The sequence below is a fragment of the Ambystoma mexicanum genome, chromosome 13, assembly GCF_040938575.1.
Source record: "Ambystoma mexicanum isolate Mex_15411 chromosome 13, UKY_AmexF1_1, whole genome shotgun sequence".
In the NCBI taxonomy this organism is placed as follows: Eukaryota; Metazoa; Chordata; class Amphibia; order Caudata; family Ambystomatidae; genus Ambystoma; species Ambystoma mexicanum.
The window spans coordinates 733,962,092-733,986,916 of record NC_090938.1 but is presented as its reverse complement, the minus strand read 5'-3'; the positions used below and the strand labels follow the sequence as shown (position 1 = coordinate 733,986,916).

At 47.7% G+C, this 24,825-nt stretch overlaps 1 protein-coding gene across 2 annotated transcripts in view; it reads right to left on the bottom strand.

Annotated features, from left to right (window-relative positions):
- Positions 1–24,825, bottom strand: part of LOC138521846 (kelch-like protein 20) — a 263,869-nt gene that overhangs the window by 221,395 nt on the left and 17,649 nt on the right. For both annotated transcript variants that reach the window (XM_069634988.1, XM_069634987.1), the window contains exon 2: positions 4,251–4,613. In XM_069634988.1, the coding sequence (XP_069491089.1) occupies positions 4,251–4,613 (363 nt within the window). The remainder of the gene's footprint in view (positions 1–4,250; positions 4,614–24,825) is intronic.

Sequence of the window (24,825 nt, the reverse complement as noted above, 5' to 3'; positions counted from 1 at the left end):
CTGCTTGGCCTTCTCCTTCAGAGCCTTGTCGGATTCCTCGTCTACCTTGGCTTTCTCCAACGCGGGTGCATCGGACACCGCACCCAGCCTGGCCTTCTCGCTCTCAACTTCCCTGGCATAGTGGACTTCCTCTTGGATGACGATCCAGAGCGGCGGCTGGAGACTGATGCCGATGGAGACGACGATCTCGCCTGGTCCGTCGTGAGAACCGCAGCAGCGACCCCGACTGAAGCACACTCGCAATGCTTGGCCTTATGTTGGGGCCCCCACAGGAGGCGGGGGCGCCCTCAAAGCACTTAGAAGCCCGCTCAGGTTTTCCAGATCCAGGAGAGGCATGCCCCTGGGTGGAAACCGGGGTAGACGCCTTGGACTGTAGCCACACTTCCAACTGCTGGCATCGATCCTTCATGCTCTTCGAGAAGCCACAGCAAAACTCACAATCCTCCTTATGCGTCGGGTGCAAGCAGTGCAGGCACTGGGAATGCTTGTTGTACATGTACATATTCAACAAACTGCAGTTGGGGCAAAGTTTGAAGAGGGAAGCGCTGTCCTTATCGGCCAACATGATCCACACGGTGTAGCCCTGAAGAATCTTCTGGAAGCCTCCAAGAAACACTTGAGGAAAACAGCCCTTGAGGGGCACCAATAAAATAGGATCCCTGTTAGTCGGAAAGATGATCGATTGAGCACAAGAGTTCGATTGATCTAAAAATAGAGTTCAACTCTCAAAAAGCAAAAAATGCAGCAAAAAGCGCGAAGAGCGAAGCACGAGGACTCCCAACACTTAAGCGTATGGTAAAAATCTGAACATGGCTGCCAGAGGAGGGGCTTAGGTGGAGAGCAGTCATTGGCTGGGAGCAGTATGACCCAGAGCTCAGTGATAAGAAAGTTTAGAAACGGAAACAGTTTTTCCTTTTACCGAGGATTCCCAGCCTGACGAAGGGGAATATTCATGAGCATGCGATTCCATGCCAGACCCCATGCTGGAGAAGTCAACACAAGACTGGGTTGTTTCCCCAGGATAAGGGAGCCATCCTCCTGGTGGCTTGGATTAGAATTTCATTCAACCCTTTTCTTCTTGGTTTATTTGTTCATGGTATGGATAGAGTACAGAGGACGGTATATTGGTTTCTTTTGACATACATCCTGACGAGCACCCGAGTTATCCTGCTTGGAGGTAGGGAAAACACAGAACTAGGGCGAGGTAGGTTTTTCCTCAAAGTATAGAGCCAAAAATATACCTCCTTGTCCGCCTCCTTACTCCTTCCATGCCACAACCCCCTGGGTAGAGCCAAAGCCAGGTTCTAATCCTAGGTCATAGTGGCTAGCCAGGAGGCGGGACACCACCCTCGCCCATGCCTTAAATCATTCAATACCAAGGTAAGGCGTGATACCGACAGGCAGTGGAAAATGCAGTGTGTGACAAATCACTAGATGCCACCACTTCGACCCATGAGGTCAGGCCGCTATCCGATATTCTCCCTGAGGGTTGTATAATGAGGGATGATCTCATGGGGAGGGACTACGCGTCTAGGAATAAGGACGACCATCTAGGGTACAGCGTGTTTGATAATATCAAACCCCGCCATCCCTAACCCCAGACACACCAGCGTCATCTTCGACAGCTAGCCTCTTTGTATACAGTAGATATATGTACGGTTGTAAGGCAGAGTACTTTAAGGTTCTGGAAAGTACTGAGACGAAGGAGAAAAAAAACAACAGGAACCCAAGTAATCCAAGGATTGGGACGAGTTGCCCCATGGAGCAATAAAGATTAAACATGCAAAAGAGACGAAGGATTTATACAATGGCCACAGACACTGCTGGCAACATTTAAAAAAAAAAAAAAGTATCTTTAATTTTTTTTTACAAACGATTAACTAACCACAGCGTCTCGGACAGCCATGGCGGGACGGCAGGTGTGCTGCGCACCGAACACGGGAGATTCAAACCTGCGTCTGTTCCGGAGGTAGAGAATTCCAAGGAGGCTGGCAGTCTGCCATGTCTGATGATCGGGAGGTTTGCAGGAGCAGACCGATGCACAGCAGTGTTGAGAGAGGGAAGGAACGCAGGAAGCAGCCATGAACGCCATTGCACTGCTGCAAGATGCCAGAGAAGCCGAACTGAACGCCTGCCATTCCAGCAAGCCCTAGTGACGTGTCAAAACCCTCAACAATGTAAAAGGGCGGCACGGGAGAACAGAAGGGGACGCGGGCGGCTTGCCATGAGGGTGCATGCAGTTATTCCTAGGGCCCTTTGCAACCTAACGCTTGGGTGGCACGGGAGGGGAAAAAGCCTAAACACCTTCTCCTCCTCATTGCAGTGGTGAAACGAAGCCCATTGATCACCAGGGAAGGGTTGAGGGCCCGAAGAGATCTTGAGAGGGAGAGATACAAGTCATCTTCCTCATGGTAGTACTTAGCAGGGAAGTGAACCAAGTGGGCCAAGTCAAAGAAGAAAAGCTAGGGTCGCGAACCCTCAGAGTGGGAGTTGTAGGTGTTAAGCATAATGAAAAGACCACCAGGAGAAGGTTGTCATGCTCCTGGTAACCAGGACCGGCAGGAAGGTCCGAAAAGGCCTGCGAAGGGGAGGAGCCATTCCCCCAAGCCGTTTGTCAGGAGAAGGGGAACCCTCTCCTGGTCTACCAAGAAAGGAATGTGTGGATTTTACTATCAGGGGAAGGGAGCCATCCCCCCCCCCCCCCCCGACAACATGCAAGACACAGGATTGTGTCAAGATTTGGGAAGGGTTTCAACAAACCAGGAACTATAACCCAGGAGAAGGGAGTCATTCTCCTAGGGACAGAACCTTATTCTTGTTTCTAGTCTAAGGGCCAAAAGTAATATTTTCTTGACACAGGACGGTGGACACTGGAGTGACAAGACATCCTGACAGACACCTTATCTTTAGCTGAGGAAGGGAAAACCCCTCTAATTTCCCCTCCCCCCCAGGAATAGGGATAGATGGGTGTTCTCTTGCTTTCTTCTTTAATAAAAGTCTTTAGCCCCAAGCATGCCACCTTTGTGTCAGTCTCCTTCTGCTCCCTTACAAGAGGCTTGTTCAATGCAGTCCATTCCCCCATTGTGTGCCTTCCAGTTTGCTTTTAGACACAAATGCGATACCTTTTGTGCATATAAAGTAACTGGCATTCTCCCTCGCGATCACGTCATTGGATTTAATAGTTATAATATGCTTCAAGGTTACCCAAAGACATGCATTGCTGCAAGATCTCAGCGCTTTCCTCCTGGGACAGTAGCCAAGGTTGAAGTCTCAACTCAATAATTGAAGTAGGCCTAAAATGTGTTACAAAGCTTTCATACTATGTCACATTACCGCCATACTGGTCTTGGAGCACACAGGCTTGTCTGAAAGTTAACATACGGTGCCCCTGGCACAGAGATCTAGAATCTAGTATACAGAAAATTAGGAAAGGGGATAAAATGTATAGGGGAGAGAAGAAACAAACATGTTTTCAAGCTGAGGCAAGGCTAGCTAGAGGGAAATGGATGAAATATGAGATGGAAGGATGAGAACGTTCCTACGGTGCAGCCTTGAAAAACCAATTCTAGGAAGCCATACACCAATACTGAAAAGTCAGCGACGGAAATGTTTGCATGAGAAATGTACAGACCACAAAAGATTTGTATGTTTCCCCATGCGAACATATATTGAAAGCCCCTACAAACCCACACCCCCAACATAACCCCACCCTACTTACCTTTCCTTCTGGTGCGCTGAGTCCCTGCAGCACCGATTGCCTTTCACTTTACTTATTTTTCCAGGCAACTGCAGGGGTTTCCCCCCGCAGCCCCTATTTTTTTTTCTCGGGTGCGCTGCGAGGGTGTCCCCTGCAACACCCCACTCACTATACTGTATAGCATAGTGAGCGGGGTATTGCGGGGGACACCCCCGGGTTTTCTTTCCCCCCCCCATTTGGCGGGGGCTGGAGGAGTGTCCCTCGCAACCCCTGCTCACTGTGGTGAGCAGGGTGTTGCGGGGGACACCCCCCCCCATCCCAACCGAAACACCTAAACACATACCACGAAAAGTTCAAACTTTTGGTAGTTGGAACTTTTCGTGGTGTTTTAGGTCTTTTGGTGGGGTTGGACTTTTATAGTCGGTAATTTCGTACAATACCATCCTAACACCCAATCATCCTCTGAAACACTTGTGTATGAGCGCGCAATATAAATAAAATATCATATTCTGGTAATTAATCATCCACTCCACAAGCAAAGTAAACTACTCGCCTTCTCAAAGTTCTGCTTACGGGAGGGCTCCTTCTCCAGCCACAGCATGACAGCCTCAAAGACTATCTCCTCCTTGGACACATTGAGGTCATCACTGGCCACGATCTCAGTCAGCTTGTCCCGGCACAACCTGAGGAACTCTTCCTGTCGGCATACCTGGCCAAAGTGCTGCAAGATGTACTCAAAGCTCTGACGCTGCAGATCCAGGCAGGAGTGAGCCTCGGCAAAGCAGTGTATGCCCACACAGTTAATTTCATCCATCTGCTGGGCCATGAAATGACAGCAGGCCTCCCGCACTGCCAACATGTCTAGCAGGTTGGCAGCAGCCAGCAAAGCCTGCACATTGCCTTTATTGATCACAACCTAAAGAGGAAAAAAAAAGGACATATTTGTGATAAACTACAATCTGCAAACATGACCCATAAAGTGATCTGCCTCCCACCAAATTTGCACAACCATTAAGTAACCCACACAGCACTGGGTGCACATCCAAGGTTATCAATACAAGCTAGAGAGCGCTCAGAATAATTAGTAAGACATGTATTCCGAGGAACACCAGGCGAGTGGTTAAACATTCAAACCTTTGTGAGAATCTATACTGTTCTCACTCAGCCCAAGAACAACATTAATGACAGCACAGTTGTGTTTGGCCCCTCTTGGTTGCTTTAATGTTGAATTTTGATTTAATACAAAGTGCACAACTTTAATGAATGGAAACTACTTTCAAAACTTGCCGTTTGTGTTCAGAAAATCCTTTGTTGATAGGCAGATTAATACATCATCCATAGTTTCTGCCCCTACCCAAGCCCAATAACGCACAGGTGAAAAACGTTTCTCTCCAAGACAACCGTACCACCCTTATCCCAGGTAGGTACGGCAGGAGATGGACACAATCTAAGATGAAGATGGCAAGAAGGCAAGAATAAACAAACTAACATTGTAACAATACCTGTGCATGCATTAGACACAGAGCAAATATACACTCAACATAAACACACACAAGGTAATATATGTGTTTATTCATGAAGAATATTAACATCAATAAGACACGACGATACTAGCATAAGCAATGTAATAATAATAATAATAATTTGGCATTTATATAGCGCTACAAACCCTCAGGTATCTGAGCGCTGCTTATTATTACCCACGGTGTGTGGTGCTCATTTATCGACCTCGGAAGGATGAAAGGCTGAGTTTGGCCCCGCCGGGATTCGAACCTGCGTTAGCAAGCTCTGCACAGATGTCAAAGCGAGCGCTCTACTCGCTGTGCCACTTGACCGGCTTGTGGCACAGCGATGTAGAAGATGAAATGCAACATGACCACACACGAATATAGCAACTAACATAGAAACGCAAGTGTAACGGGCAGCCATCTTTTCCTTAGCCAGGTGCACTCAAGAGAAGTGCATGCAGAATAACTCAATAGTACCCACAGTGGTAGAAGAAACAAGAACACACATTTTAGCTAAAATCCTAATAAATGCAGGGTAAAATAAAATATGGTCCCATCACACATGACCCATAATTGGTGAAACATTTTTATTAATTAGAAACAGACAGGACACCTGATCGTACAACACCAAGTACAAAGACATCCCCCTGGCTCACGGCCTAGGAATAAAGGATGGTATCTTTTTTGAATGAAAAGCAGCCGTGGACCCTTCTCCTGTCTGGCTCATGTCTTGATGACCTATCAATTGTCCAAGGTTGCTTAGCAGAAGGCAAAACAATTAGAGCCCCTGGTGTTAGGCAGCCCATTAAATACTATGCCAACCAATGATTCAGTGGGAAGATGTATTTTTATACCTTTAACAATTTAGAGGTGGTCTCAGGTGTCCGATTGTCACAACCCAATTAAATGTTTTTTTACTTACGAGTCTATATGTAGCCAATCCCCTTAATCAATCCCCAGTAGGTTTTGTACCAAGAGAGTGTGTTTTAACAACAACGACAAGTATTTAATCAAATGTGAGCCACGAGATTTTAATGCTTGTATGCTATCCCTGTTTTATTTAGATGGTAAAGCTGGATTTTGCCTTGCACTTAGTCTACTTCCGTTATCAAGTCTAGCTTGACTAACTCCAGATCCTCTGGGTACCTTGGGACATTCCTGGGCCTTCTTAACACCATAAACCACAACAAACATATTTGGAGGTAGCAGTCCTATTACCTCAAATCTGGACAAAGCCACAAAAAGTGGAATCACAAGACAAAACAATGCAAAGCTCACCAAAATAAAGAAGACTTGCAATTCCCGATCATCTCACTTTAAGAACTTTCTGGGTGTTTTATATCAGGTCAACACGTTGCCATGAAGTCACTCCGGTATAATAGATTAAAACAAACGTCCCTTACTGGATTTTGCATCAGAAGGAACCAATGGCATAATTTGGTCAGTTCTGTAGCGAGCCATACCGGATACTTTCAGGTTTTAAGTGCTTTAACAATTGGTGCCCTATTAATTACACATAATCCTCTGTAGGATGGAGGCAGTATTTGAAGCAAAAGTAATACAATGTGTGGTTTGAGGGAGACCAACTAGGGTACAATCTGGGAAGAGAGGGATTTGTTAGTGCAATATTCACTAAGTTTTTTTCTGAGTTCCGGCGTTGTGTGCATTTATCATCAGGCTGCATCTATATGGTGTGTTCATACACAGTGCGTAGGAGAAGGCTTTCAACAAATATAATGCATGGATTGAAGTCAGCCATCTTTGCTACACAACTGTTTTCTTTCTAATGTGTTCTATTCATGTTCAAGTTTATTCATGTTTTGCTTGCCTGTCGCATATATTTTGCATGCAAATCACTTTTACCCTCACAATTTAATTCACACTCAAGTGTGTAAAATACTCCCACTTCAAAACATTATCCGAGGCATGGGCGAGTATGGAATGTCTAGCTTAAACATCCACCAACCTTAACTTGGAGCGAATGTGTTAAAAGATACTATAAATGGTCAGCGGCAGCAGAGCCCTTGCTCATGCTTGAGTGATTACCATTACACCAATCATAGTTTTCACAGCCTCTCAAGACAGCAATGCAAACATTAAAACCCTGACTCTCCAACCTACCTATGCAAGCGCTGCGACAAAACAAAAATGGTTACATTTGTAACGAGAATAAAACTAAGCAAGACATGTCCCAATAAAAGTAATCCAGACAGGTATTTAACTTTTTGTAGAGGTCCGTGCAGTCCTCCTTCAACTGGGCTCTTTCTTTATAAAATTATGTTTAAGCTGAGATTTGTTGAGATCTACTATTGGGCTGGTTTTAATACCTCTGTGCTCCTCGGATGTAGAAGTGTACCATTGGTGGTCAGGCTTTTTCAGCGGCGGCTGCAGTTCTTTGGAACCCTCTTCCTCCCTCTCCGAGGGCTATGTCTGACCACCTGTTCTTCAGAAAAAGACTTATTTTCTTAGAGTATTGGAGTGGCATTGATGCTTCTCCGCTTGTGGGGGCCTACCAGTAGATAGCTGTAATCACAGCGCCAAGATACCCCCGGGTCATTGTTGTGCTTTATTAAATTTAACATAACACCAGAATCTTCTCTTGACAAAGAAGTCTCAAAAGGGAAACTCCAGGCCCGAATTAAACTAGGAGGTTAATTTTCACCTCATCGTTCTCCACCCTTGCCCCAGCCCAAAACCTTTAAGTCTCACTACGGCAACCTACTAAAACTTGTTAACAAGATGCCTAGATACAGCAGAAAATAATTGGAAACTGCCCTTACCACTCCTTCAGAGCAGTTATCCTGAGACTCTGTAAACAATCCCACTTCAGGATACAGGCCCAAGAAACAGTACATAACACAGAACGCATCACTAGACATCCTACACCATCCACAACCCCTCAGGGAAGGCAAGTTGGTGAGCCACACGCAAACAAATTAAAACAAAGAACAACAACAAAATAATCTCTACTTAGCTATCACAGAACCCTAGGTTACCAACGAAAGCCACCAAGAATAACGACAGTTCTGTCTCCAAATAACTCACATTTATAATCTCCGCACTAAAGCCAAAACTCAACCCCAATCTTGACGGAGATTTCATCGGGCCAATCCCAAATTATCCACAAGAGTATCCTGTCAAGCTACAAGATCTTATGTGCAAATTGCAACAAGACGAGAGGTGAGGGATAGAACTGGTTTATAGAGAAAAATATCCTGGACCAGGAGTCACTCGCTGTGCCCTGCTCCATCTCTCCCACCACTGCATTAAGCTTGCTTTCATACACAGAACTCCTTCCTACAGCCCACACTTTGTGCAACCGGTCGATAGATCACCAATTTCTAGCTATACACCGATAACAACATCTGGCTTGAGAAAGATGACAACCATTTCACAAAATCAGCCTGAGCGAATCATGCCGCATTACACCTCACACAGACGGTTTAGGGTCCTACCCACTCAGCCAGTCACAGTCTGGATGGCATTTTCTGAAACAATATAAATCACTAACCATATAATCACCGTCTGTGTTCCATTGCACTTTCCCTGGGGAGACCACCAATCGCTACCTTTCACAATTCTGACCCCTCGCAAGATCAAAAGAGCAGTCAATGACTGGACCGTGGAAAGAAATACAAATAAATACCCACTAGAAACAAAACAAAATCACCCTCCCGACAGACGGGCTAACAGCAGTGCTGGTTGCAAAATTCCAGTTATGAATGTTGTGGATTATCTCCATCTTGGACAGGATCACCCCTGACAAACCATTCAAAAACTCAGGGAAGAGAAAAAAAAAAGAAAAAAAAAAGTTGTTTTAAAAAATAGAAATAAAAAAAAAAAGAAAAAAAAAATAGCTTAATGGTTTGCCCACAAACTAAACCGCTTGAAAAATGGAAAGCGCTAAGGGGAAAATTACAAATATAATATAAGCAAACTCGCCCATCATCCACATTTATGCTTTTACAGAGCAGATGTCAAAGAAAGCACACTACCATGGCCGCATTCAATTGGTACAAGATCCCCAAGAATTACAAAACGAAACAGCCCGAAACAATGCCTACTCTGACTCAACATCAGACTGCTGCACATTTCAACAAAAAGATCCTCAACATCCAAGAACACTTTTACAAAAGAGGACGCCCACCCTCGAATCACTACTCCAAGCCCTCTCCAAACTGTGTTTTCTCTCTGCAGAGGGCAGGACTCATGCAACCCAACCAATCTCCAGAGGTTCTGTGCCCCAACCCCATTTTTATTAATCCATCATGAAATTTCCAGAATGAAAGCCTATTTTGCCATCCTTACTCAAGTATTTCAACAGCACTGGAAATCCCTCAGCTCTGTTGAAGTCTGCATACATCCAACCTCTTCCCCAAAATCCCCTAGCAGACTCGAGTGACCCGGCTCCTCACTGCCCAATTTCAAATACTCTTTTCACCAGGAAACGACCGGAAAAGATAATTTGCAGTTGTCTTCCAGCAAAACCTCCTGGATGAGGCACAGCATCGATTCAGACCATCCAGAAGAAAATAATTGGCTCTATTAAATTTGGAGCACGGTTAACAGCCTAATAAACTCGACAGCACTCTCAGCCTGCTGGACATCCCCGACTCCATCTTCCAGGAGATCCTCCTAAAAGGACTGGGAGACATTGGAATGAAATAAAAGTTCCAATGTGGATCACCCCCTTCCTCACCGGTAGAGCTGAAACCGCGATCATCAGCCTCTACAACTCCCGTCTGGCCCACTTACCTGCGGCTCTACCTCAAGAATCCAAGCTTGCCTCTTCCAACATCTACACAACACTTCTAGACCTCAATGAGTCTTGCATCACCTGCTACAACTGTGCAAAGGACACAATCTTCAAACTAGAAGACAATCCAACATCCGCTGCAGATATTAAAACGTGCCTGGAGACGTGGTTGACAGCAAATAGACTAAAACTCACCCCTTACCAAAACAAAACTAACACCACCGTTCTTGGCCTGAAAAGTTTGGCCCATGCACAGTTGTATCCACCATGGTAAGGAATCTTGCAACCACAGTGGACAACACCCTCACACTGGAACCGCAGGTGAGAAGTTGCTAATCCCCCTTGCACTTTCCCTGCAAATTCTGCACCCCATTCTACCTTACAACATTGACGCACAGAACCAGGTCAATGGTTTCACTAGTACTATCCAGACTAGGAAATGTCAACAGCCTCTACCTCAAACTCCTGGACTACCGGTTGAGAAAACTACAAAGAGTCCAAAAATGCAGCAGCAACACTACTCCTCAGAAAAGGCACAATTGAACAAAAGTCCCAAAAACTATTAATTTCCAAAACTTTATGAATCGCCCAACGCTCACACCATGAACATGGCCTCCTGTCCTTCAGAGTAAGTCTAGCACTACAAGCATGCCCAGAAACCAGGGTCAAGCAACTTTGAAGGCTCAAACTTGAAGAAAATAAAGACATGGTGGATCCAGAGTCATTTAAAGCTACAAAACCTACCTAAACATTTCTGCCTGAAAGTGAATAACCTACTGTAGTTCAGGAAACAGCTCAAAACTTGGCACATCAAACAGCCAACTTCAAAGAAAACATAAGAGAACAGCAAATGACAAGGAGCTATGCAACAAGCATCATCCAGGCTTTGCACAGAGTACGGAGCCGCTGTGTCACACAAACGCATCATATTGTAAGAGCAACCTTCTTGTACCTCCCTTAATAAAGGGCATTCACACCTGGCTCCTTAATACGAGTAGGTACCATCTTTAATAAAATATCCTCTTCAAAAGGAATTTTCTTGGATCCTTTATTGGATGCCCCCGTCTCTGTATTTTTTTTTTTATCCCCAATATGATAAATCAAGAAAGCTAGTTCTTGGTGGAGTCCTATTTGTGTTTTACTAACTAGTATTGCACCAACCACTAAAATCAAGATATTAAGTCCCCACTGTTTGGGAGATTTATCATTTGTATGCTTAAAGTCCCTCTCCTAGTTAGACCCCCCCAGCACTTCTTGCTGGACTTCTGGACCTTTTTCCTTATATCCTGAACGAGTGTAGCCTATTTCGACTCATTCATTCTTCTGGGTGTCATGCGCCTCTTGCCATGGCGCCTGTGGCCCAGAACGCGTCTAGGGGGCCATTTGTCTTCCTGCCACGAGCCACAGTCTAGTGTTTCCACGCACGCTGGACGTGTACTTAACCCACCCACTCCGTGCTGATCGCTGCGTTGCGACCTTCGCGGTTACTTTCCGCTGCCTTTCGATGCACAACGCTAGTGAGTTTTCCCTTGTTCCTTGCTAGGAACCAAGCTTTCCCTTTCTCTGCTCTTCTTTCTGGCTCCCTGCAATTTGTTGCTCTGGCTCGCATACTTTGTTTTTCTTGCGGCGTCCCGGCTTCCACTGTGGCTCCCCACTCTCCCTCTCCCTCTCTTTTTGATCTGCACGCCCTCTCTCCCCCCCTCTCTCTCTGCCCCTGGCAGCAGTGCTTCCCACTACTTACCTTACTTTCCCGGATTGTCGTGTTCTCCTGGTATACTGCCGTTACCACACAGTATATTCTGTTCTGGCATTGTTAAGAAGCACATCCATAGATACCTCTCTCCTCTCAGCCATAGGAGCCCATCTCCCCTTCATTCTCGAGACAAGTCTCAGCTGGAATCACTTCCGGGCCATTCCTCACACGGTTTTTTTGTGCCCAACAAGGCTCTCCCCCCCCCTTTTTGTTTTTGTCTCCTTCCGGAAGAAAGCCCCTGGGATAGCTGTCTCCTAAGCTTCCATTGTGGCTTCATTTCGGGAGAGACACTCTTAAAAAAAATAATAATAATAAAAGTAGGACTACAACGCCCAGAGACCACAGTTGTTCATCAGTTCGGGCTCCGGTACTTCGGGGGGGGGGGGGGGGGGGGATAAGGTGGAGAAACAGGACTTTGGGGAAGACAGGCCAGCGGGAGCTGACACTGGGCTCTGTCTTTTGGAACTCTGTTCTCTTTCGTTTGATTTGTACTATGGGGTCTACTTTCCTCCATCTCTTTTAAGGCATCTGTATTCTACCTTTGTAGCAGACAGCTCCTTCTCGGAAGTGTGGCTGGGAACCCTTAGGGTTCTCCAGGTATCCTCAGGTTCTACTGTTCTTAAAGATAGAGATAAGCATCTCTCGTAAAATGTTATATTCTGAGAGATTGGCGCACATCGCACTCCTGTGACTCTTTAGTCACATAGACAACCTTCTAGTTATGGCTGGTGGCAGTGGACTTGTTCTACCAACTATTGTGTTTTTTTTAACCACAGGCTATGTCCATAGCCCTGGCTGTGCACAATAGGGCTACTAAATTCGAACTTTGTGGCTCCTTTATTTTTCCGGCATTTGTAGCGTGGTTGTGCTTAGTTAGCTTCTACTACCATTCTGGGACGGGGAGGGCTGTGTGTGTTTTGCCTTTGGTAGGAACCCTTGGATGTCCCCGCCCAAGTACCAGTGTGTCCAGGAATGTAGAAGTTGGAGGAGGTATTCACTCCCCCTACCCTTGCTCGGCCATAATAATATAGATGTATGTGTTTCTTTGAATTGCATTACTAACTGGGTTCAGCATACCTGCTGCTCACATCTTCCTCTTACAATAAACTGACTGCACTGCCACTCTACCAGGGTTCCAGGAGTAGTACAGACTGATACGAAGAGTTGTGGATTTAAAAACCATTTCTTACCTCACAGTGGACTTTAGGAAAACTCCCCTAACACCTACCATGCCTTGGAACTGAAGAGGAAAAATAAATGGGACTGTCCCTTCCCCCAACCCATGTACAAACTGTGGAAAACTATGTCACGGCCAAAGAACTTCCGATCACACGAATTCGCACCTCTGCCCACCGCCCTGGCTACCAAGGCACATCATGACCAGACTTCTCCTGCGAAACCAGGCCGTATCCCGCCCAAGGCATGCGGTGGGAACCAAGACGGAGCTGGGACCAATAGCATGGACCACCTCAGCTAAACACTTCACAACCTATGCTGCCATCATTAGAGATGACATGACGACATAGCCATGACAGTGTGCTGCAGCGCACCTGGATCAGACACACCAATCCACACGAAGAACACGTTCAGTGCTATGACGTAGCGGACCGAGTACACTCACCGACATGCATCGTTATTTTTCACATAGACCTGCAAACGCAAGACACTGGAAGAGCTTGTTTATATGCTTGCAGAGGCTTCATGCTACGAACCCTGGAGATAGGACCCTATAGAGGGACTAATGTACAAGGAACCACACCGCACCCCACACCCGCTTGTCTTATGGACCTTATGCCACAACATACAACCAGGTCAAAGTAGGCCTCAGACCAGAACCGACAGGCCAGAAGCTGCTCACATGGAGTTACAAGGTGCTGAGCACTCAGAACAGCCCCTGGCTGGAGCCACCACAGCCAAGGTCGCAATCCACATTCCGCGCTCTCCAAGGCAAGGCGACACTTGCCACTGCTGCGACTACCCGAAGCAAAACATAAATCAAATCCCCCGTAATTCTGCCTCAGCCACGCTCTCTCAACACGTGACCAGGCCGACCTGATACAATGCCAACTCCCGACGTCTGGGCACTCATCTGTCAGGGGCATGATTGGGAATGGACCAAGGACTATTGGGGCTGTTAAACTTGAGCCTTTAAAGAAACCTTTGTTTGAGGGCTTACAGCCTTATAGAGGGCTACTTTGCCCTTTCTATAGGCAAAAGGCACTCAAACACTACAAGAACCAGCAAAAGGCACGCCAGGACTACACTACCAGCATGCCTTGTGGGCCTGCGAGCCAATAGGAAGCCGTGTTGGGTGGGGCGCACGAACGTGCATGTGCAAGTCCCAAGGCACAGGGCTTGTGCTTCAGACAGGACGTGCGCCCAGCGGCTCTGAGGAAATCATACGCGAGGGGCCCCTCGCTCTTGAAAGATAAGTACCGCTTAGCCCAAGGAGTCTGTGGGAGTGAGGGGGGGGGGGGGCATTTACCAGCCCCTCCAGAGCCCCTGCGCCGCCAAACAGAGCTAGGTGGGAGGGGTTTTCGGGAAAGCATTGCATTTGTGCAGAGGATAATTGAAACCAAGGCAGCTTGGGGTTTGTTTGAAATTCTGCGTGCTTTCGCCTCGTGGAACGTTACGCCCAGAAGGCGCATGAGCGCGTTGTTTATGTACAGTCAGTCTGAAGAAAGACCGTGTTGGGCGAACAGCTAACATTAGGTGTCACAAGCCACGTGCTGCAGAACACACCAACGGAGTCTGAAAGCCATAAGCACACTGAGTGCAGCATGTGTGTTGAATGTGTTGTGAGGAGCAAGTGACCACCAAACTTGAAGGCATACGCTAATGCTGGTCTTTTGTTTTCTTTTAGTTTGAACCAGACCCTCCGACTTCAAGGACATGGCACAGGACTCGACAGCTCTTGCAGGACAGGATTTAAAGACTGAAAAAGCTAAGTGTGAAAGTGCATGTTGACTACTCGTCGTGTTAATGTACATGGGCTCAAGCCTGTGATTGATAGTCATCAGTGGTATTGTGGTCTACCCTTATGTTGAAGTTAACAGGTTCATGTTAGATTCTTTAATAATGTGTGAAGGGGAACGCCTTTACATGCACCAGCCAAAACAATGGCTAAACAAAAAAGTGTGCAATCATCGCCTCTACCTTAAATCCCAAATCCCATCCATAACCTCTCCCTAGCCCTCAATCCGGTTACCCTACAACCCCCCTACATATCCAAACATCGAGACCCTAACCCTCCTTCCCCGCTCTGGTCGAGGAGGTCTTTGTAAGCCTCGAGTGCAGGCACCGAGACCATTGAGGGGGTGGTTGGTTCTGCATCGCTCCTGCGCCTTGGACCTGAGCATCCTGACCTGAGCATCCTGACACCATCTTGCAACAATGTTGTAACCACTCCGACACAGGCGGCGACGGGAAAGGAGCGCTCTAATGGCAGTTGCAGGCCCCGTCCATTGTCTTTCTCGGACACAGTCTTACATTGTTGCCAGCACCAGGTACAACTGAGGGCTGGGAACGACGATGGTCCCAGGCTTGGGGGCTCGCTGATGGACCAATCAGGACACAGGGGGCTAACCACTGACGACAATACCTCGCACCCAATCACTAACTCCATCCATGTAACATTTCCGAAGTAACAATTTTAGGGACGAACCAAGCGTACCACCTGACCTCTACTCCACCAATAACCGCTTTCACTATACGGTTCTATACTGAACCTACCACTCGGGGAGCCAACCCGGAGTGGCATTAGGTTCAGGGATGAGCTTTCACAGGTGATGCAAGTCACTCGGGTACAAAATGGCCCTGCAAGCCCAGCTAGGATGAGAGGATGCCTGGAACCTACGCTCCATGTATTTGTCCCTGCCTGTTTCTTATAATAAACAGCAGTAACCAATTGCTCTTGTGTGGCCCCTCTACTTCTTTAGAACACGGAAGGAGTTAGGGCCTTCCAAGAGCTGGAGGTCCGCGGACCCCGGGTACGGCTCTGCCGACCACCAGAAATTACCCTAACACGTTGGAAGCTCCAACGAGATCGTCTGTGATAAGAAGGCCCGGCAACGCGGCCCCCTCCGCCGTTGCCCCCTTGGAGGACTGCAGGACCATTGCGGAACTGCAAGACGACCGGACTGCGCAATCCGGAGATTGGCTGTCGGGACCAGCTTTCCAAATTTTCCCGCCCGTGTTTGGCGAGTGTCCAGAGCCGGTCCGGACTAGGGGAAGTGGCGAGCTGATTGGGAGGGGTGCCCACTACCGAGCAGCAGCAGATGCGAGTATGGACCACACAACAAGCAATATTATGGTGTGCACGTGGGGGTGGGGGGGGGAAATTGTAAATAGGGTGGTGGGTGGTTTTACATTGTCGTAAAATTTGGTCTACCAGTGGTGTTCGGCACGTCAGTTGTAGTAGGGAACGGAGCGGAGGTGGTCCCTTCTAGTGTTGATGAGCATATTGGGTGGGGCGACGAGTGCCCACATGTTGGACGGGGTGCCACGCTGATTGGTCTGGACAGCGAACACATGTAGGGGGGTGTGGTATTCCAAGAGTCTGCGTTGTAGTTCGATGAGTAGATGAGGATTCTTATTAATTGAGTGTTTTAGCTCGGTGAATAGATGAGATTACCGCAGGAGGTAGCTAGAGTCGATCTCAGATTGTGGAAGATAGTTGGATGGTTAAGTTCCCCTGTTGGAGCGTATCACATGCAAGGCGACGCAGCAGGTGCAGACTAACTATATTAAGAAAGTGATTAGATACTCCACTCCAGGCGTAGTGGGAAGATAGCTGTGGGGTTTTCTTATGTGAAAAGTGGCGTGCATTACAGGTCAACTGTGTGTACGTAGCAAGTTGTGGTAGCTGGTGACGTCACCATAGGACATTGTGCTTTTTTTTAATGAAGATTTGAGCCGCGGCCAGCAGCTAGGCTGGGGTAAAGGTAAGCAGGCAGCTTCGCACAGAGAACGCTGGCACATCCTCAAAGGGGGTGTGCCGAGTAGCGGTACCACCCGTGTAGGCAGGACGGTACGAACATACGTAGCGCAGGCCGTGAGGCAATTGAGGAGAGGAGGGGCTCGAACAACACAGGCGTGCTGAGCTCCGGCAGCCCGATCAGGCGGGGTGGGGCAAGAGCACGCTGCGCAGGGTGTGAGGTCACAGGGGACCTCGCACGCCACGGGTCTAAGGAGGGGGCTTTGAAACGCAGAAGGACGTGTCAGAAGACGGCAGCCCAGTGCAAGGGAAATAAGTTTTGAAGTAATTAAGAGAGTTCTAAATGCACATTTTTTCCTTCCCACTGACAGCGGAGAGTCGGAAGTACCCAACTAGGGGCCAGGTAACGGTGCTATATATTTTAAAATGTTATCATATTATGGGATAGGAACCCACCATGGGTACCACACGTTAACACCACCACTCCAATACATCTGTGCAACACTGCCGCCATACAGGGACAAGCTAGTAAAGTACAGTATAGAATGAACTAAGGGTACAGATGAAAGAATAAGGATAACTTGGCCACCTAATGGTAGCTTCGGCAAGGAAACACAACATTCACTGCTAGCGTACTTACACAACACATACAAAGGGAAAAAGTTAGCAAACCATTTCAAGATTTTCCAGCTTTGGAGGATGTTTCAGGGGTACAGCCCAGGGATGATGAGCATGCAAGAGGTAAAGGAAGAAGAGGAGAGCAAGGGAGAAGGGTGCGCTCTACCCCAGGCTTCTCCCAGCGCTGTTAGACAGCACTGAGGGGAGTGAGTAAGAGACTGAAGGGTTATACCGAATTAGAGAATTGAAAGAAGCAGCCAAGCCCCGACAGTTGATAGCAGAAGAAGGATATTCAAATCCTACATATAACCCACCACTGTATGCTCTGTAAGAGCACTACCGAAAAACCTCACTCAAGGAGGACACGGTAGGTATGGAAGGGACACAGGTAAATGATGGCATTAAGAAAGCACAGCGCGAATTAGCAGGAATAGGGCCAGACGAATGGATAGCAGCACAGGTGCTATTAAAGCTGCAGGGGACGACTACGGGAAAGGAGGAGGGTGCGCTCAAGGCAATAGGAAAGGTGGAAGCAGCACTGGTCTAGGGGGAGGAATGGCAAGTTACAGAAGACGGGACTAGGAGGAAGAAGCAAGACTGGAAGCGAAGATAGCCGAACTAAAAAGAACACAAAGCAGCTCTAATTAAAGGAATTAGGGAGGCAGGTGCAGCTGGGGAGGGAAAGAGGAGAACGGATAGAACTTGAGCAGCAAGGGGAAGAGAAAAGGGAGTGGGAGGAGGCACGCATACGAGGTATTGCAGAAAGGGCAGAAAGTATGGAACAGCGGGAGAAAAGGAGAAGGAAAGTAGGGAAGAGATCAACAGGGAAAGGACACTATGGAAGAAATTGAGAAAGCACACGCAAGTATGAAGAGGGCCGGATAATAGACAGCATACTAGCGAGGGGTAGTGGAGGAGAGAGCACAAGGGATAGAGATGCAGCGGCCCTGGGCAAGGTGAGTAACCGCATAATGAAGGAACTACGCAGGGTCAGGGCGTACATGGAAAATCAAGATGAACGGCCAAGCGTATGAGCGCAAAAGGAAAATTACAGGGCTACAAGGAGTAAGTTAAGTACACGCAGTAGTGAAGTGGTGACAGCACCCTAAGGGTGGACACTGTGGATGCGGATAAGTGCGTGGACATAAACTTGGTAACGGTCCAATACCCCCACCCATGCACGAAGCTCACCTTTTCAGGGGGTGGGGGGGTTCTGCAGTGATGAGGAAGAATCGTGCGGAGGACAGAGCGATGAAAACGGAGAAGGGCTTAGCAAGCTCTACATCACACGTACAGGGTCATCATGGGAATGCAGACCACAAGAGAGGACAACAGCAAGGCAGGAAGGTACAAGCGCACAGAGGGGAGGCACACTACAGAAGTAACATCACCAGCCACACACACACCATATGTCAACAGGCTCAGAGACCTCCCCGGGCGCAGAAGGGAAGGACCGGCGATAGCACACAACAAGGGCCAGTCGCACCAACATGGGGAGCACATGGGAACAGGTGGCGCACATCATGCATGCAACCTTATAGACATCTTTAATGACTTGTCCGATATGGAGGACGACATGCAGGACGTATAAACACCACAACATAGGCACACACCAAAGGAGATGGCTGAATACACGCAGATGCCTTTATTGGAAAGGGGTGGGACAAGGCCACAATAGGTACCCTGGAAACATGCAGACAAGGAGAATATTAAGGGCAGGTTACCCTCCTTTAGCGGAGGGGCTGGGAAATGGATATACGAGATGGAAAAATTGACAGCGGGGCGTAGGTTGGCAGTTGGTGACGTCAAGGGGCTCTGGATCTCAATTTTGTGTGACGCTGCAGACGACATTTGGAAGAGGGCGGGGTTCCCATCAGCGATACATCACACGACGGGCCGCCATTTGCAAACTGTAGACACGCGGTATGGCAGGCATTAAGGGTACAGTACCCTGACACATAAGACATAGGGGCGATTACGCCACGCAAAATGCGCAAGGATCCTGTTAATTACATTCAAGAGATTCAGGAGACGTGGCGCTTGGAAACGTGCGAGCCATCGGACAAAACACTAGCAATATTTGATCACATACTGATACAGGGGTTCCAAGAGGCAACTGAAAAAGCTGGTGGGAATGGAAGCGAATGCGTGTCCAGAAATTCAACTAACCATTGTAGATTATGGCATGAGAAGATGAAACAAAAAGGAAGACGACAGGAAAGCAGATGAGGAAAAATTGAGCAAACACTCATGCAGCAACAACCAACCACAAGTAACGCCCATACACCAACAATTACCACCCTGCCCCAATAATATGCACAAACCATGGGGGGGGGGGGGTGGAAATACATGACAATGGGCAACAGCTACACAAACAACTACAGGGGAGAGGGGGGGGGGGGGATTTGGACCACCGGCACACCATCCGGGGGCGGATTCCCGTGGATACTCACAATACAGACAGCAGGGATATTTGGATAGCACAGGGCGATTTACATGGCAGGCCTGGGAGCCGCCCACATGTTGGACATGCGGGTTGGTGGGACATGTAGCACGCACATGTAGGGCAAGACCGGCACAACCAGGATGGGGTGAGCAAGGACAGCAGGGCTACCAAGGGGGACCAACAACTAGTACCAACAAGAGGACCCGCAGACAGGTCAAGTGCAGATGGGACAGCAATAAAACGCGCCACAACCACAGGAACAGCAGCAGCCTCATGTGATGCCCCACACACATCGCACCAACCTGCTCAACAACAAGCAGAACATATAATAACAGCACAACTACACGTCCAAACAGTTCATCAACTGACAATTACAAGACGATCAACAACAACCCATGGACACCAAAGTACCGATGACGGGGGTAACGATCATGGGGCATAACCCCTACACAGGTAGCGGACAGTCATTATACCCCCAATAGGACAGCCCACAGACGTCCTTGTTGTATCCCATCCTGTCGGTAACACCCAACCCTGCGGAGGAACCATGCATAAAGGTGGCAATAGGTGACAAGACATTTTCCTTCCTAGTTGACACAGGGGCTACTAGATCCTGCATCAGGGAAGGGAAGTTCAGATTGTCAGGCGATGCCATGCACACAAGGATTTTCTGGGGCTCGAGGGGTAGTTCCATTTACTACTAACTTCTCCTTATCTGTCGGAGATCACAACCCATCTCTGCCCTTGTTATACTCAAAACAAGCACCAGTGAATATACTCCGGTGTGATATCATGAGCAGGTTGAACATGACCATTTCCTTCACGGACAAAGGCATAATATGCTCCACACCAGGCATACACATGCGCACTACGAGGCATATACTTCAGGCTTATTGTTGTAAAACAGTTGCGAGGGCAGAACCAGTAGACGCCGAGATCTTTCAATACAGGACAGACATGGCAATAGCATGGCTACCAGGCATTGAGGGTAAAGTGTGGAGGAGACCAACCGCCTACATCTTCAGACCATAGATGCCCGTGGGTGAGGGAGAAGGGGCAATAATATCAGTGGACATCAAAGGAATAGTAGCTAGGAAGGACTGGATCGCCGTTCACACTGTGGATGAGGAGGGTAAGGCATGGAGAGGAGTGATGGTACTGGCAGAAGGGTGTAGATTAACCCAGGTGTCAGACGAGGAACTGTTCTCAGACGAAGAAGGAGATGGCGTTCCAGATGTGTGTTTATGTCTGGTTAAAAGTGACATACAGTGAGGTAGCAAACACAAATGGCAATGGCACTAGAGACACCCCTCCCAGCATCACCTGATTTTGGCGAGGAAGACTTGGCTACTGTACCTGCCTCACTATGGACGACTTGTCCCTATGATGTAGGTTGCATAAAGAGCATTGGCGCGGTGGAGATACAAGGGAGCAATACTGCCCAGAGTGAGACAATACCCACTGTCAAAAGAAACTGATGAAGGAATCTATGGGACAGTAAGCGTCCTAATAGAGAGGGATATATTGGTATATCAGAATCACCCTGCAACACTGCGGTGTACCCTGTGCGCAAGGCCAAGGGAGGGTTGTGGCGTTTCATACAAGACTGGAGACCTCTTAACCACATTGTAGAGGCAGAATACCCGGTGGAAGCTAACCCTGCCACGATATTGTGTGGGATACCAGCAGAGGCATCATGATTCACGGTAATCTACCTTAAGAATGCCTTCTTTTCAATACCACTGCACCCAGACTCACAAGATCCGACAAGTTTCACATACTGCAACACAAAGTGGAAACACACGAGATTACCCCAGGGATACTGAGAGTCACTGTCTATTTTTAACAGGGTCATACAGATGGACCTGGGGAACGCGGAGCTCGAGAGCACGGTGTTGCAATATGTAGATGACATCCTCATCTGCAGCTCCACCAAGGAGGAGTGCAGGAGGGAGAATGCTCACAGTGCTGGCTGAGAAAGGATACAAGGTTGACAAAGCAAAATTGCAGTACTGCCAGGAACAGGTTCTATACATAGGCCACATCATATCCCAAAAGGGGTAAAATATCGCACCACAAAGAGCTCAGACAATAATGAATACACCACAAATGGTGCGAGAGTTAAAGCAATTTCTATGTCTGTGCAATTATTGCAGAGCATGGGTATTTGACTACAGCAAATATACAGAACCCCTACTGGCAGCCCTGAAGGAACCGCAAAGAAGGGGGAGAAAGTTGGGGTGACGTGAGAGATGACTGATGCATTCAATGAATGAAAGGAGGCCATATCAGCGCATCTGTCCTGGGTACTCCCAATTATAAAAAGAGAATTCTAAATCTTTTTGCATTGCGATGGTGCAGTGATGAAAGCAGTGCTCCCCCAGAAAACAAGCATGGGACACAAACTTCTTGCATTTTACAGCAGGCATCTAGAGCCAGTAATGATGGGACATTCACATGCGAACAACACTTGGCTGCTGCGGCATTCGCAGTAGAAAAGTCATCATCCATAACAATGGGATGCTCTACAACACTGTATGTGGAACACGCCCTCTTTGCAATTCTGCACAAACCAAAAAGCACACTCACTACCCAGAGGGCAACGGGATACGAGATCATACTATCAAGACCAGAATTGAAAATAGTGAGGTGCAACAATGTTAAGCCTGCACAATTCATAGCAGAAAAGGTAACTGAGGGCGAACATGCTCACGATTGCACATTTGCTATTGAATTTTACTCATCCACTCAGAAGGTAGAGGAAGACGCTCTAGAAGGAGGCGATGTCTTGTACATTGATGGGTCCTCAACCATTGATCAGAGTGATGGCATAAGAATAACAGGTGCAGCCGTAGTGCGATAAAGGGAGGACTGGACAGGTGAGCCAGTGAAATGTGTCAAATTACACCCACAATATTCAGCACAAGCAGCAGAACTGGTGGCCCTCATATTAGCCCCAGAAGAAAGTAATGGTAAAAGAGTAACAATATACTCTGACAGTGCCTATGTCACATCTACAGTGCACTCAGGATTAATAAGGGGCTTCGAAGGAGATTCAGAAGAGCAGATGGCACCCAGGTGCAACATGCTCTCCTCCTGGGTGAACTAATAGAAGTGATAACATACCCACATGAACTAGTGCTGGTGAAATGTCAGGCACACACAAATGGTGAAGACCCAATATCTAGAACTAATGAAGCAGCAGACTCCCATGCAAAACATGCTGCATATTTTGGTGAGATGTGGGACCTCGAAGAAAAACAAAAAAAGAGGGGGAGGACAAGACAGATGATAATGAAGGAAGGCTACACACACCTCCCCAAAACACAGATCATAGAGTTACAGACGGCAGCCCCAATGACAGAAAAAGAATTGTGGGTAAAAAAGGGGATGTACAATGTCCCCAACAGATGCAGTATGGACACAAAATAACACAGGAAAGGTAGTTATGCCCCTGGCCCTACTAAAAACAGCCCTGGCACAACTGCACCACCCCACCCATACAGGAAAGGAGGTAATTGCAGCACGAATAAAGAGTCATAGTTCTATCCCGAATTAAATGCGCACGTTGCAAACTTCATCAGCAACGGCCTTACCTGCCAACCGTTTACGGCCGGTTACAAGTGATCAAAGGCACAATACCACGGCCTGAAGGACCCTTCCTACACCTGTACATAGACTGCATCGATATGATCAATGTATGCCAAGGCTACCGATACACGATTGTGGTAGTATGCCCCTTCTCAGGGTGGACTGAGGCTGGCCTGTGCTCCCATGCCAACGCACTTCGGGCAGAAAAATTCCTTATGAGGGCGGTGTTCCTGAGGTGGGGGGTTGCAAGTATTGACGGCAGACAACGGTCATCATTTCGCGAATGAACTATTCCAGCACATTACCGCGTTACTTGGGGATCAAACATTGGCTTGCGGGTGGTACGCACAGGCAAACCTATGGCATCTGTAAACGTCTCAAAGGCCACTTAAAAATCCATCACGAAAACACAGCAGGCTACCAAGAAGAGTTGGCTCTACTGCCTTTCTCTGGCCTTGTTCGAGCTGCGAAACAAGCCTGGCTCGGACCACCACTTCACGCCCCACAAGGTGGTGAGCGGGCACCAAATGCACCTCCCATTAGGCCACCCACAAGAGCCATGTATGACTGTGAAGGAACCAATGATGTGTTTGGACGAGAAATGTATGGCTGGTACCTCTGGTTACTAGTGCTTCTTTTATCGCTCAATAGATTTGACGGACACAGGGTGGGTCAGAGAACGGTCAACAGGAAACAACGAGGACCAAACAGGACAGTGTGCGGTGAAAGAAGTGGACATTGCTCCTCAGGTGCTTTAACCGAAAGTGGAACACTCCTAGATTTACAGGGCCACACATTGTAGAAAAGGTGGCACCCAGGGCGGTAAAATTACTAAATAAAAATGTTTGGACACACATCCACAACATCAAGCCCTACAAAGTACCAACCTCGCCCCATCACAGCAGTGACAGGGCCGACGAACCAGCAACCACAGCGACAGACAACGAAAAAAAAAAAAAACATCACAAGCATTAGATAACCCTAAAGACACAAGCGAGTCACAGTCCGTAGCCCACCCTGTGCTCAGGAGATAGCAGACACAAAATGTCCCCACTGAACAATTAATAGAGTTCTGAGGTGAAGAGGATATTGGAATAATGCAATAAAATAAATGATAGACAGTAGTTAGCAAACAACAGATACTGATAGGAGTATTGGCAATACGCACAACACTATGTAACATGGGCATGTTCTCTTCTCTTTTGTCTCGCACATGCAGGTCTTGTGCATTGCAATGGTATATATGATAAAAACACATTGATCATTGCCCAGGCTTAAATGTTGCCTCCCATTGACCATCCAGAAGCCCTGTCACACCAGTTGATACACGGTCTTAGAAGGCCAACCCATTCAAAACCCAGATGGCCACGCGTTTCTTATAACGCTTTCATTCAATTCATTGTACGGTCAGACCCACACCTCCACGTGGCCCTACCCGCCCTGAGAGACAGAGCAGCTAGGAGAATGTGGGAGGAACTTTTTGCATGGGCATTGAATGATTATTAATCCGCAGAGCTTAA